The sequence below is a fragment of the Callospermophilus lateralis genome, chromosome 1 (genome assembly GCF_048772815.1).
Source record: "Callospermophilus lateralis isolate mCalLat2 chromosome 1, mCalLat2.hap1, whole genome shotgun sequence".
NCBI classification, from domain to species: Eukaryota; Metazoa; Chordata; class Mammalia; order Rodentia; family Sciuridae; genus Callospermophilus; species Callospermophilus lateralis.
In genome coordinates, this window is record NC_135305.1 from 140,812,297 (window position 1) to 140,828,098 (window position 15,802).

Below are 15,802 nucleotides of genomic sequence, written 5' to 3' on the forward strand. Positions count from 1 at the left end.
TTCTTCTTCCTCCCTTCCTTTTTTTCCTCCTTTCCCTTCTTTTTCTTTTTTTTTGGTGGCACTGGGGATTGAATACAGGACATGTGCACGTTAGGCAAGAATTATACCACAAGCCCTCATATAAGTACTCTACCACTGAGCTACATTCTCAGCCCTGCTATTTTTAAAATGGCATGAATTCATTTCAGTAACAACATGAAAGATTAGAATATTTATAATACTTACATGTGTAACTATTTTTATTATAAACATACAAAATGCTATGTTTTCTAGAGTTGGATAAAATGTGGGGAAAAAATCAGGCCAAACATTTTGGTAACCAATAGTCAACATCCTCCTATTCGCTACTCCAAAATTATTTAACAAAGTCAAGGCCTATGAAATGAAGTGTTTAAAATTTAGTCATTAATACAATATCTCATAAGTACCAACTTTGTATCAGGCTTTTTTTCCCTAGGTGCTTAAGACATAAAAGAAAAGCTAAATAATCCCCATGTTCTTAGAGACAGAAAGGTCAATCTTATGTTAAGCTAGGAAAGGAAGATAATTTATATGCAAAGGATTAAATGTGTCATGTGTCAACTACTTTAAACCTCATTTAACCTAAAAACTGAGGTTCAAACAAGCCATCCAGTCTGGTTAATGATAAAGCGGATACCAGCGTGAGTATACATGTTCATTACTCCATTCTCTTCCACTGGAAGTAAGGACTCTGAAACCAGCAAGGGAATTTAAGGCTCCTTGTGACCTACACATGGATGATTTCAGGATTTAGGTGATAGTATCGGACACAGATAAACAGACTAAAGAAAGAAGCTAAAAACACTAGAGTTACGCCTTTCATTTACACTATATCCATTTATATGCAAGAGATACTTTATAATTAAGACAGACAAGCAAACAAAAAATATTACAAGTACAATTTCTCTTGAAATTTGTTAAAAATTGTTTTCTTTTTTTGATGGTCAGAAAGGATACACATACTTATATTTAAACATAATTCACAGAAGATAAATGATAGCAAATCTTACTACAGCTCACTTTTAACATCTAGCAACTTGATCACAGGTTACATTTTAAGGAACATGACCATCTTAGATCATAAAATTCCAATTTCTTTCTTCTGTTCTTATCCAGTTCTCTTTACCAACCTCTACAGTTGTGGCCACAAAATTCACATTCTTACAAAGACATTCTTCTTCTGCTGGTATTACACGTTTATTATTTACACATTTCATTGTTTAATTCCTCTTAAATAGAAGAAAAGCTGGCAGCCAGTTGACATTTAGACAGAATAAAGACTGTCTCTAGGGAATTTGACTTAAACTTTATGATCATGTTTGTATTTTCCTTTGAAAAATATAAAGTATTTTAAATGACAATACACTTTTTCTCCCTGGAAACAAAGGAATTCATGCTACAGTTATTATCTTTTTTAAAAAATATTTTTTAAATAGAAATAATAGCTTTATTTATTTATTTATTTTTTTTTTTAATGTGGTGCTGGGGATCAAACTCATCGCCTCACACGTGCTAGGCAATCCCTCTACCACAGAGCCACAAGTTCTTTTCTTTAAGATTTCTTAGCAAAACTAACCTCTAGCATGATAAATGGTCACCCAAAAAGGCAACATTATTTCAACTACAGAACATCTCCATGCAGTTTTCTTCCTCTTCAAGTTTCCCTAGAGTGAGGACACTGCCATCTACTGTCTTTAATACAAAAGCAATATTTAGTTCTAACAAATAACATAACTATTAAAATTTCCTTGTTTTAAAACTATAAACGACATCTCAATTTTTATTATACTATTTTTATTTTAAAAATCAGGTAAATTGCTATTTTCATGATTAGGCCTATTTGTTCTGAACAATTCTGGCCACTGACCTGCCAGCTTAATAAGGGGTTCATAATCTTTTCACCACCAAGGATTTGTCTTCTCAGACAAATCAAGAATAATTCACACTGCTCCAGTTATACACTCATCAATCATGCAGATGTTACCAGGAAGCTACCTTAGGTACAGCCTCATCCTGCAATTCTTGGGGACATAAAATAATCAAAGTCTATAAGCAACCTTTTGTGCCCTCCAAATTCCTAGAAAACTCTCAGAGTACTGGCACCAGTGCTTAGTTGGTCTTACACCTGGTTAACACTTCCCACTGAACTCCCGGTATGAATTTTAGAGAAAAGGAAAGGACAAAAGTAACCAGTCTGATGAGGTGGGAGGGAAAGGGAGAGAAAAGGGGAATTGCATGGAAATGGAGGGAGACCCTCATTGTTTTACAAAATTACATATAAGAGGTTGTGAGGGGAATGGGAAAATAAACAAGGAGAGAAATGAATTACAGTAGATGGGATAGAGAGAGAAGATGGGAGGGGAGGGGAGGGGGGATAGTAGAGGATAGGAAAGGTAGCAGAATACAACAGTTACTAGTATGGCATTATGTAAAAAAGTGGATGTGTAACCGATGTGATTCTGCAATCTGTATTTGGGGTAAAATGGGAGTTCATAACTCACTTGAAGCTAATGTATGAAATATGATATGTCAAGAGCTTTGTAAGGTTTTGAACAACCAATAAAAATAAATAAATAAATAAATAAATAAATAAAAGACCTGAAAGTCTTATTAGAAGACCTAAAAAAAAAAAAAAAAAAAGTAACCAGTCTGATAAAAAGACCAGTGGCCGAGGTGGGTAGCATATCGACACAGGGCCACAGCTTTATCTCCAACCCAATATTTCTAATGTGGGAAGAAGAGACAAATGAATTATATATTATTTTTATTTTGCCCCCTCCCCAAAGTGCATAAAGCTTTGATTTTAGAAGTTACACATATACAATAAAAAGTTCAGAAAAGAATAGCAAAATAAAATTGCCCATTATTTGCATTTGGCATATATCCTTCCAGACTGCATATTTGTGTGGATGGTATTTTTTATAGAAAAATGGAATTTTAGTATTTATATTGCCTCATAAGCCTTTGTATTTAGCAGCAGATAATGGACCCCTTTATCAATAAATCCAGAACTGCAGCACGATTTGTATGACCACATAGCATTCCATTAATTAGACATGATTTCTTTTAGTAATCTCCTATTAACAGACAGTTTAATAGACTCAGGTTTTTGTTGTTTTTTTTTTTTTAAGTTTAAATACTGTGAATGTCTTTTTATAATTGCTCAGATAGTATCTGAAGGGGAAGAAGTAATGAAAGGCCATTTGAAACTACCAACATGACCTGAATCGGTCCATTAGAAGATTCTAGCTCAAGCACACATTATCTTTTATTTTTTTTTTGAGAAGACACGAGTTATTTAATTTATTATATTATAGAATACACTGAAATCAGCATTTTTAAAGGGATACTATTATATCTGGCTACCATTTTGGTGTAATGCTACATTCTAAACTTTTACTGGCTTTTAATGATAAAAGCAGCAGTTCCTATGGCTGGCTTTTTTCATCTTAAGACATTTCCCCATGCTTGTACCCCAAAATTTGCCTCATCTGTTCAATGATAAAAGTGAAAGCCACAGTAGAGATGCATTGTGTACATGGTTTATTAACTAGATTGCAACTGTTGAAAATATGCGTAGTTTCCAAATTTTGTGATAATAAGCAACACTGCAGCAAGCATCTATATCCACATAAACATATCTGTAAATCTGTAAGAGTGTTTATGAAGGGAACGTTTCTAGAAACAGGTTACTATGTAAGTGTACTATTAACACTTTGATCAATACTCTAAAAAAGCAATCATAATTCTTCCAAAGACACATGAAAGAATCCTTTCCTTTTCCTCTTGCATGTTATCTGCTAAATGAAAACTGGCATCTTGTTTTTACTTTGTATTTCTTTGCTTTTTAGTAAGTTATGCATTTTTACTGACTTATTTTTATTCATAAACTTTACTTAATGAATTGTCCTGTTGATATGTTGATTCTCTTGATACATTTACTGAAATACATTTCTGTCAATGTTGTTTATTTATGGTACTTATGTGGAACTGAAAATTGCAATTACACAGGGTCAAATATGAGACTTTTTTTTATGTCTTCTAGGTACTCTGTCATGTTTAGAAAGGCCCTTCCCACCAAAGAATTACAGAGCTTTCTTCCTCCAGTTTCTTCTACTATCCTTAGCCAGCCCTTGCTTACCACTAGCAAAAGTGCTCAAGTAAAAGAAACAAGATCTGTGTTAGACATGAGGGTCCAGTCCCCATCTCAGGAACTACGAGGGTAGAAAAGATGTTTATACTTAACTCCAACTATGTAAAGAGTATTAGTATGCAAATAGTAAGTGGCTGATAAGTTACCCTGACAATATATAGCCTGACCTGAGATCTCAATGCCACTCTTCTTGAAAATGTCAGTTATCTTTGTTTTCCTGAATTGGGGATAAAGTAATTGACTTTATTCTTTGGGCTCAGCTGATCATCATCATCTTTTTTTTTTTAGTTGTAGATGGACACAATGCCTTTATTTTATTTATTTATTTTTATGTGGTGCTGAAGCTTGAACTCAGTGCCTCATATATGCAAGGCAAGCGCTCTGCCACTAAGCCACAATCCCAGCCCTCAGTTGATCTTCTTTAGTCAGCTTTTTCTCTTAAGACATTAAAATGTCTAATAAGTTCTGGTTGGTACTTATAAAAAATAGTGACTTCTGGGCTGGGGTTGTGGCTCAGCAGTAGAGCGCCTGTCTAGCATGTTCGAGGCCATGGGTTCGATCCTCAGCACCACATAAAAATAAACAAAAGTATTGTGTACAACTATGTAAAAAAAAACAGTGACTTCTGCATGTATTTTAATGACTGTGGGAGTCACTGCTCTACCCATAGTCCTCTGCCTCTAATATAGCAACTGGTTAAACACTATGCTGACGACACATGGTTCCCTTCAGGATGTACAAGAGGAATTCAGGTGCTCCAATCAAGATGCTGACTGGTGGATCCATTTCACTGCTGAACCAAACTGCCTTTCCCTTTGTGTGGTTTTCTACTCAAGACCAGACAGCTTGCATTTACTTCAGACACCAGTTCACTTCTCTCTGACACCAAAGTCATGCTTGGAACCCTGGACCCCCTATTTGCCCACATACAGAAAAGAGTTTGAACCTGGCAGCAGGCAGGGGGCAAATAAGCCTATATCTTATGGGGGCAGGTACAAGGTTCTAGTACTCCTTTAGCACCACGGCCTGTTCCTACTGCTCTTCCAGTTCCTACTGTCCCTGAGTTGGTGGTGTTAATGCCCCCATTTGCTAAGAACATCATTACTCAAAGCACCAGTGTTCTCCTGGGTGGTAAATTTTTCTTTTCTGTTTGATTTCTCCATGTTCCCAATTCTATCTGCTTTTTATATTCCAGAAATTACTCAAAATTACTCAAAATTTCCTCCCATATCCATAGGACCTCAGGAGAAAAAGGAAGTATATGTGTGATCTTATGTCATCATCTTAAATTGGAAGTCTTTTGTGTATTTTTACATAAGATCTTTCCAGCTCAAAGTAAAAGTTCTTTGATAGTAAATCAAGAAATAGTGACAAACACCAAAGGCCAGGTCTATGTAGTGTGGTGCTAATAAGATCTGGGACTCTTAAGTATATGTCTCCAAGCACATGTGTTGTACTATCTGATATTAACTCACAAATCATTAATGCTCTACTCATTTTCTAGTCCTTTTTCTCCCTATCCCTTAGGTTGGAAAATGTCTACTGATGTGCTATCAAGTTCACTGACTCCTCCCTACCCCTAATTTATTTAAATGATTCAGTAAATTTTTCATTTCTATAGTTTTTATTTCTCTACTGAGATGTGCCATTTGTTCATGCTTTACAAGCATATTTTTCTCTACATTCTAGAGTATAATAGCTGCTTTAAAATCCTGTCATCTCATTTTAAAATCAGGAATTAATCTTGGAGTAACTAAAGAGTGACTACTAATATACAGGGTTTACTTTGGGGATGATAAAAAATTCTAAAACTACTTCGTGGTAATGTTGTTAAAACTTTCCACAGAAGAAAATCTTGATTTCTCAAGTAACACTATTCCCTGTCATTAAGTTGTTATATGACGTGCTGACTTAAATCTATTCCAAATGAGGAATTCTCAAGAAAAAAAGGAATGACCTCCCATAAATCTACAGAGATCTAACAAAAAATGTAATATGTGAAATTTGTTTAGATCCTGGTTCCTATATTTTTAAAAAGAGCTATAAAAAAACAAATTGAGGGGGGTGGAGCTGGGACTCAGCAGTAGCACACTTGCCTAGCATGTGTGAGGCATTGGGTTCAGTTCTCAGCACTGTCTATAAGTAAATAAAAAATAAAGGTCTATCAACAAATACAAAAAAAAAAAAAAGACAAAATGAGAACAGCTGGAGAAATCTAAACTAAGGGATTATGGCTTTGCACATGCTAGGCAAGTACTCTATTACTGAGTTATGCCCCCAGACCAATAATTTTTAAAATTTTTTTTTCAAGGAATTATAAGTCAAAATATTTAGGAGTTAAGAGTCATGAGGTCTACTACTTATGGCCAAATAGTTCAGTTAAACACACACACCCAAAAGGCAAGCATTGCAAAATGTTAACAATGGTCAAGTATAGACAACCAATAGTAACTATACTATTCTATCGATATCCACATATATAGTAACTGATTCTGTGGCTCAATAGATTTTAAGTCAAACCTGTATGGTCATTCAATATTTATACATATTTGAACTTTCCATCTCAAGAAGTGGGAAGAGTAGCTATATAGTTAAAAAACATATTCTGGATTTTCAGTCATTTTCTAATGAAAATATAAATATGTAACAAATTATAAAGCTTTATCTTAGAATCTTAATGATCTAACATTTCTCTAGCCACTGCTCCAACTACCACAAGGTGTCACTCTTTCCACAATGTAAGACTGCAAGAGAAATGGTATTTACTAATACTAATGTACTAAATGGACAGTGCACTGAACTTCCATATTAATCTAAAAAATTTAAAGCCTTTTATAAGTTGAATTGGATAAGTCCTGTCAAGTCAAAATACAAACTATATATAAATGCTAGACTAAAAGGTTCTTTAAACTGTAAGATAGGCCTGCAGTTACAGCTCAGTGGTAGAATGTTTGCCTAGCATGTGTGAGGCACTGGGTTTGATGCTCAGCACCACATAAAAAAATAAATAAGGGGCTGGAGATATAGCTGTTGGTAGAATGCCTACCTGGTATGCACAAGGCCCGGGTTCAATCCCAAGCACCACCAATCAATCAATCAATCAAGCAATGAACAAACAAATAAATAAATGTATAAAAAATACAATAACTTTTTTTTTAAAGTTTATCTTAATGATTCTGTTTCCTCAGTATACAGAGCCTCAGAATGTTCCAAAAAACCTTGGAGTCAATCTACAGATGCTAGATCAACTAACCAGAGTTCAGAACTTCCACAGGCTACTTTGAGGGATTGTAACAAATGACTTATTCGGCCTTGGCAACAGATCAAACTGCCCTACCTATGCATCCACGCTACAAGGGAATCTGACTCAATCTGTATTAGCCAGTTGGTACTGTCAAGGAATGATAAACTGGCAGAACCCAAAAGAGCAGTAATGTGTACCAAAAGTTTAAAAGGTCCTAACTAATGCATCCAAGAAAGATTACTTCCATTCTCCTTGTCCATCCCCATCTAGATAATAAAAAAATGTATTAAAGGGGCTGGGGTTGTGGTTCGGTGGTAGAGATTTGCCTAGTATATGTGAGGCACTGAGTTTATCCTCAGCACCACATATAAGATAGGCCTGTAAGATAGGGCCTGCAGTTACAGCTCAGTGGTAGAACTTTGTTTACCTACAACTAAAAAATATATATTTTTAAAAAGTAAGTTACAATTTAAAATTTGTGGGGCTGGGGTTGTGACTCAGTGGTAGAGTATTTGCCTCACACATGTGAGGCACTGGGTTCGATCCTCAGCACCACATAAAAATGAATAAACGAAATAAAGATTTCATCATCCATCTATAATTAAAAATATTTTTTAAAATTTTTGTTAATATTTGTTAATATTTTGTTAATATTTTTAAATATTTTTGTTAATATTTACTAGATAAAGTACATACAAGAATTTTTTAAATGTATGATTATTTGGAAATTATTTGGAAATAATTTCAAACTTAGAAAAGATTGCATAAATAGTATAAGGAACAGCTATATATACCCATTTACTCAGATCTGCCTATTGTTAACAGTGTATCCATTTGTTTACTGTCATCTCTTTATCTCTGTATCTAACTATCCATATATTCCTTAAATTTTTTCTGGAAACACTTGGCATATACATCATGGCTCTTTACCCCTAAATATTCAGTATGTACTCCCTAAGAACAGGGATAATTTCTTACATAAATGCATGTAGTACAGTTATTGACTTCATAAATTTATATTAATATAATACCTTTATCTAATCTATTATCTACAATCCAATTTAATTTTTTTTTTAGTCGTAGATGGACAGAATACCCTTATTTTATATATTTATTTTTATTTGGTGCTGAGGATCGAACCCAGTGCCTCACACATGCTAGGTAAGTGCTCTACAACTGAGCTACAACCCCAGCCCTACAATCCAATTTTTTGATAATGACCTTTATGATATTTCCCGGCTATAGTACTGAACCTATCTCAACACAAGTATTACCTTTAGCTGTCATGTCTCCTTACCACATGTTTCCAAACTGGCATTCCTGAGGGCAAAGTGTTGCCCAATTTTTTCCTCTGTATAATTTCTGTTTTTTTCCCTTAATTGAAACTAATAAACAGTCCATAGGAAAATGTTTTAAGTTAAGATCGTGTAAATATCTGACTCCTCACCAACATTTCTAAACAGAAATACTCTATGCTATTTTTGCAGCATTTTGGCAAGTCTAAAATAATTAGAAAATAAAAAGTTTTAAAAAGTTAAAAATTAAAACCCTAGTTTCAATTCTACCACATTATAAAGTCTTCAAGGTTAATATGAAAATCAGACAAATAAGAAAAACCTGTGCCTTTCACTTTTAAGATTATGGAAGATCAATATTTTTCTTCTCACTATACTTACATCATTAAAAGTAAGTAACAAATGACTTTCCTTAATTGGGTACAATTTTAAAGTAATGCTACCACTGAACAGTTTTTCTTTAGGAATAAAACATCAATACAAACTAACATGTGAACTATAACTATAGGCCTATTTATGCAATCCAACTATGCTGCAAATCAGAATTAATTTTTACTACTACATGCAAATATATGTAAAAACACTAAAAGAAATTAAAAGTTCTCTCATCACTTACTCTCTAAATCAGAAATAATGAGGTTGTCATGAAGTTTCACAGCTCGATGTTGTTCTACTTCATCTTCAAGTTCAAAGATGGTTTCTTTCATGTCGCTCCGTTCTGTCTCTTTTTCCTCCAGTTCCGACCTTAATTTTTCTAATGTCATATTTAAATCTTCAATTTGTTTCTTAGCTTCTTCTTGGAAGGCTCGGTATTCATCTTCTACCTATAGAAAATTAAAAACCAGTTTAGAAAAGCAAAGTTTTTCTAAGATAAACTTTAGAACTTAAGTATACACCATTTCAAATGAAACCTCAGTGTAACATGTTATACATAAACTAAAAAAATCTGTAAAAACCATTAAAAAATGTGAAGGGCTGGGACTGTAGCTCAGTGGTAGAATATTTGCCTTACACATGGAGGCACTGCGTTCGATCCTCAGAACCACATTAAAAAAAAAATAAGTAAATAAAGATATTGTGTCCATCTACAACTTAAAAAAAATTTTTTTTATTACTCCACAATACAAAATTTTACATAATATGTTATGAAGCATAAAGTGTTGCAATATTGCCAAAAGAAATTATACTGATGTATCACAAACTTAAACAGGTTATTTAAGAGGAAATTATAAATAAATTTTCCCTTCTTTGAAGTTTGGGCCAAATGCATGTATGTGATTAATGATTAACATGCTTTCTTGGGCTGGAGTTGTAACTCAGTGGTAGAGCGCTTACCTAGCACATGTGAAGTACTGGGTTTGAACCTCAGCACCACATACATAGATACATAAATAAAATAAAGGTATTGTGTCCATCTACAACTAAAAATATTTTTTTAAATGTTCTCCTGAAAAAATGATTTGTGACCAAATCAAATAGAACATGAAAATAATTTTTTTTCAAATAAATGAATCATGGTGGCATGCATCTATATACCCAGATATGTTGGAGGCAGATTCAGAAGGATCACAAATTTGAGGACAGTGTGGGCAACTCAGAGACCCTATTTCAAAAAAAAAAAAAAGGCTGGGGATATAGTTCAGTGGTACAGCCACCTGGGTTCCATCTTTAAAAAAAAAAAAAGGCAATTGATCAATCAATCAAATAGTGCCTTTACTGAAGTATTAGTTCATAGTGTCCCCTCAACATACATGCTCCAAGAAATAACACACATCTTCTAAACTGTATCTCTGAAAGTGATCATTTTAAAAATTAAAGTTATTAAAGTTTTAGCCAAAGATTTACTAATATTTTTCCCTTTAAAAATCATTTCACTTGGGCTGGGGTTGTGGCTCAGTGGTAGAGCACTTTCCTAGCATTATGTGAGACACTGGGTTCAATTCTCAGCACTTCATGTAAATAAATAAGTAAAATAAAGGTCCATCAACAACTAATAAAGTTTTTTGTAAATCATTTCACTTAAACAAAAAATTAAATAAATAAAATGTGAGATAGGATAACTAGATAATCCCATGCAGCAACCACATCGGATAGAGCCTTGGCCAAAATATTAGCAACTCAGGGTAGCAGTTCTGACTGAGCCCTCATTATTATACTGCATGACTGTAAAACAGGGAGGTTGGGTGGATAATCTCTAAGGTCTATACCAGCAGTATATCCTAGCCTCCAAGAAACAGAAACCCCTATAATCTACAAATACTTTAAATTCACAACAAAACTATTTGAAAAACTATAATTATAACAGGATAAGAAATGGCAGGCACTGCTGATTCTATAGACTAAAATACTGTGTTCTATCTATCTTATGCCAAAGTATATTAGAGATGAAGAAGTAGAATTCCATGACAGGCCTCATAGGCATACCCACAACTAAGCACAAATTCTGGTGTTATTAACTCTAGCCCCATCCTCTCACAGGAAGGAAAATAGTAGTGAAATGCAAGTGGAAATGACATTATTAAAAAAAAATTTTTTTTCATGCTATTCTAAAAAAACCATTCTCAAGCTTTAAAAAAAATACCTTAAAGAAAAACTAATGACACATTAAATAAGTGCTCCTGGCTCTCAATAAGTATGCTGTGTAAGCTGTATAATGTTGATCCAAAACACTTTTATTTACTTAAACAATACCTTAGCAATAGTGTCCTGCAATCTATTAGCATCATTTCGGGTATGAGCCAGATCTTCCTGTAGGCTACTAGCCAAAGTCTCTGCTTTTTCTTTGTCCAGTCTAACACTCTCCAGGAGATCCTGAATATCAGATTTATCTCCAGAGTTATGGATAGAATATAGCTCAGCCACTTTCTGCTTTTCATTCTCTAGCTGGGCTTTCAGGCGATTCATCTCTATCTGGTCACTAGCCACTGTGGCTTTGTACTCCTCTAATGTGGCTGCCAAGGCTGCCTTGCCCTTCTGCTCAGATTCAATAATTCGCTCCATGTGGTGACTGCGTTCTTTGAGTGCACCTATCATTTCTTGAGCTTCCTTGTTGTCCTGTTCTGCCATTTTCAAAGTATTACTTAAATGCTGCTGAACACCTAGCAGCTGTTCTCGTTCAAAACGGGCATTCTCAGCTAAATCCATATAACGTTGTTCTAACTCCATATAACGTCCACTTTTTACATCTTCATCTATAACATAAGAAATGTGATGCTCATCTAGAAGGGAACGAAAATATTCAATCTGTCGACTAAAGTGTTCTAACTTATCACTTTGTTGACATAAGGATTCCATAAGAATGACTTTTTCCTCCCCAAGCCTTTCATTTTCACTATTCAGTTCTTGGGTAATCTGCTGTAAATCAGCTAGTTCTTGCAGAGTTGCTTGAAGTTCCTCACTCGTACTGTGCTGGTTCTCTTCCATCTGGTGTATTCGTTCTGTCAAGCAAGCAACAGACACCTCACTTGCATTCCCACTGCTCCCCTTCCGAGAGCGCTCTATGCTGGGGATGCCCTCTGACTCTGAAGATGATGGTGCATCCAGAGCATCATCGCTTGAAGTGAGGGGTTGGTAAACCTCACTGCATTCACTGTCTAGGTTGTCCATAGAGTTACTATGCTGATGGTCCATGAGCGTATTTTCATCCTGACTCAAGAGATCCTCCACTGACCCAGGGGCAGAGCCTTCCACTGAAGAAGTCAGAGTTCCTCCTCCATCACTCTGGTTACCAGTGGCAATTTCTGGGCTCAGGGACTGATAGCCAAATAATTTTTCAGAATTGTCTAACCTCTGCTCTAAGGAAAAGCCCAATGCATTCAACCTGTCCTTTAACATTCTGTTTTCATTTTTCAGCTGGTTGAGTTCTTCACGGATGGCAGTATTCTGTTCCTGCAACTGCAATAAAGTAGACTCCACATCAGTAGGCTGGTGAGCAATAATTGTTTCCTTCTCCTCAGATTTTTCATCGCCCTCAAAATGATCTTCATTAATGCCCAGCTGAGCACGCATGTCTCGAAGTTCATTTCTTAAATGTAAAATTTCCACATCTTTGGTCTTTGCCAGTGTGAGGAGATCTTTCACTTTGGCTTCCAAAGCAGCTTTGTCACTGATCTGATTGTCCGATTTAGACTTGCTCATTCGAACATCACATTCAGCAGTAATGCGACTGCGGGAACGTTTAGCCAAAGCCACATCATTAGCTCCCTGACCTGCAGAAGGTAGTTTTTTGCTCTGGTTTAGCCGAGTACGTTCACGTAATCTTTCTCTAGTAGAACTAGATTCTTTACTACCTGCAGAAGTGCTCCGCTTGGATGAAGTTGTGCCTGCATGTTTAAAACAAAGAATTTAAGGCAAAAATATTAACAAAAAAAAGCATATAATTCCTGCCCCAGGTCTAATAAGATGGGAGCAAGGGATCTACACTTAATTTGTACATTAATCTTGACTTATACGATTAAGATCCAGTTTCCTCAAAATCAGAAACTTGTTCATCTTTCTGTGAGCAATGACAAAGAAGTTTTATAATTTTATACTTTAAAAGGATAAATTGTATGGAGTGTAAATTATATCTCAATAAAGCTGCTACCTAATAAAAATGCACACATTAACTCAAATCCCAAGGCAGAGATTTAAACAGTGGGCCAGGGGCAAGTATTTTAGGGCAAGTTAGATGAAGATACTCTATGATTAGTCAGTCAAGTAGCAAACTAACTGCAGAAACAGGAGAGCAAGAAGGAAAAGACGGCTTTAGGATAAACAAAAAACCTAGGCAATAACTACAAAAATGATGACTAAAGTAAATACAAAAGGTTTCACATCATTGAATGCCACATAAATAGTAACAAAAATCATGACAATAGCTAGCACATATCATACACAATAACAATTCAGAGTGTGCTGGGGATACAGTTCAGAGGTAGAGTGTTTACTTAACATACACAAGGTCCTGGGTCCAATCCCCAGCACAATATACATACAAAAGGAAAAAAAAAAAAAAAAAAAACAACCTACCACCTCACAAACATAAATTTAAATAAGCCTCATTACTCTGAGGTTGATGCTATTATCACCCCATTTTACATTTTAATAAAAAGTCAGACTCAGAGATTTTAAAGAATTTACCCCACAGGTGATAATTAAACCAAGATTCAAAGCCAGGCAGTTTGGCTGCAGAATCTGCTACTTCACAGTTGGCTATATTGCTTCTCATAGTAAAATAATGATGTGTTAATGTTAAATGATGATGATGCATTAATCAAACCTGCTACAAATCACACTCTTTTTACTAGGCCTGGTGGTACAAGCCTGTAACCCCAGCAGCTTGGGAGACTAAACCAGGAGGATCCCAAGTTCAAGGCTATCCTCAGCAACCTAATGAGACTGACTCAAAATTTAAAAAAATAATAATTTTTAAAAGGGGTGGGGATGTAGCTCAGTGGTAGAGCATCACTAGGTTCAATATCTAATATCAAAAAAATAAATACACAAACAATCACTCTTTCTTTTTTTGTGGGGGTGTGGGGGACCAGGGATTGAACTCAGTGAGCCACATCCCCAGCCCTATTTTGTACTTTTTTTTTTTTAATATTTTTTTAGTTGTTGATGGACTTTATTTTATTTATTTATATATGGTGCTGAGAATCAAACTCATTGCCTCACACATGCTAGGCAAGTGCTCTATCACTGAGCTACAACTCCAGCCCCCCTATTTTGTATTCTATTTAGAGATTGGGTCTCACAGAGTTGCTTAGCACCTTGCTTTTGCTGAAGCTGGCTTTGAACTCCTGATTCTCCTGCCTCAGCCTCCTGAACCACTAGGATTACAGGTGTACACCACCTGTCTGGCCAAACTCTTTCTTAACTACTAAAATTTTAAACCTCTGAAAGCAATCGACATGATCATTTAATTTAAAAAAATATGTTTAAATATCTATAAACACCTAAGTAATAGGATATTCTTTACTCTTAAAAATTAAAACCTAGATCTAATCTATGTATTTCTAAAGAATCTTCATATGTTGGTCACCAAGATTATAGAGATAACAGGGATGAGTGATCTCTGTGATATAGGCAGATGGCCACTAATTTTGCCTTGACCAGATACAGAGGAGGAGAAGGAATTCAAGCTGGCCATGAAACAGACAAAGATAAGAAAGTATAAGCAAGCATGCACACCAAAAGGTAAGCTGTCACAGTTAACAGAACCTACACGGAATGCATATACCATCTATAGAGACCTGAACCAGGCAGAATTCAGTGAGTCACCACAAGTCAACAGATTCTTGAGCAGGGAATAAACATAAGGGAGAAAGTTTTTTTTTATGGAAACTCATTAAGAGGATACTATCTACAACAAATAAGGAAGAAAGAGCAGTAGAAGACAGATGTGGGAAGATAGAGTAGTAAAAGTAAAGGGGGCCTATACTAGGGGGGTAGCAGTAAGAATGAGACAGGACAATAAATCTGTGACAGATTTTGAAGGCAGATGACAGGATTAGGAGAAACAAGTACAAATGGAGACCCAAAGAGGAAAAGAATGGCATAACTTTTCTCCAACAACATTAATTCTTGTTCCATTTTCTTTTTCTTTTTTTTTTAATATTTATTTTTTAGTTGGTCACAATATCTTTATTTATTTATTTATTTTTATGTGGTGCTGAGGATCAAACCCAGGGCCTCACACGTGCTAGGCGACCACTCTACCGCTGAGCCACAACCCCAGCCCCAATTTTTGTTCCATTTTCTATAAATGGTACCATTGTCCTTCTTATTTAAACCAAAAACCTTGCCAAAAAACAAAGATGTGAATGGCTAAAAAATGAAAGAAAAGGAGCCCAGAATGAAAACAAAGACTGACAATGTTCTCCAAATGAAAAGAGAAATAAAGAGGAGAGAAGAAAATGCAGAACAAGAACAAGAGAAATTCCCCTCCTGGGATTACAGTAATGAGCGTTACAGCAGAACAGTCTGAACTAGAACTGGCGCACTGAAATCAAACAGCCTTAGGGAAGTCTCTGGGAATAGGTAAAGGCAGAGCAGATAAAGAATTAAGAGTACTGCTAAGGGTACACTGTGCCACCCCCTACCACC

At 35.3% G+C, this 15,802-nt stretch overlaps 1 protein-coding gene across 4 annotated transcripts in view; it reads right to left on the reverse strand.

Annotated features, from left to right (window-relative positions):
- Specc1l (sperm antigen with calponin homology and coiled-coil domains 1 like) overlaps positions 1 to 15,802 on the reverse strand; it is a 141,197-nt gene that overhangs the window by 77,239 nt on the left and 48,156 nt on the right. For 3 of the 4 annotated variants that reach the window (XM_076867707.1, XM_076867794.1, XM_076867882.1), the window contains exons 4-5: positions 11,405 to 13,035; positions 9,330 to 9,537 (exon numbers count right to left, since the gene is read on the reverse strand). In XM_076867707.1, the coding sequence (XP_076723822.1) occupies positions 9,330 to 9,537; positions 11,405 to 13,035 (1,839 nt within the window). The remainder of the gene's footprint in view (positions 1 to 9,329; positions 9,538 to 11,404; positions 13,036 to 15,802) is intronic. The other variant, XM_076867969.1, reaches the window with a different exon arrangement.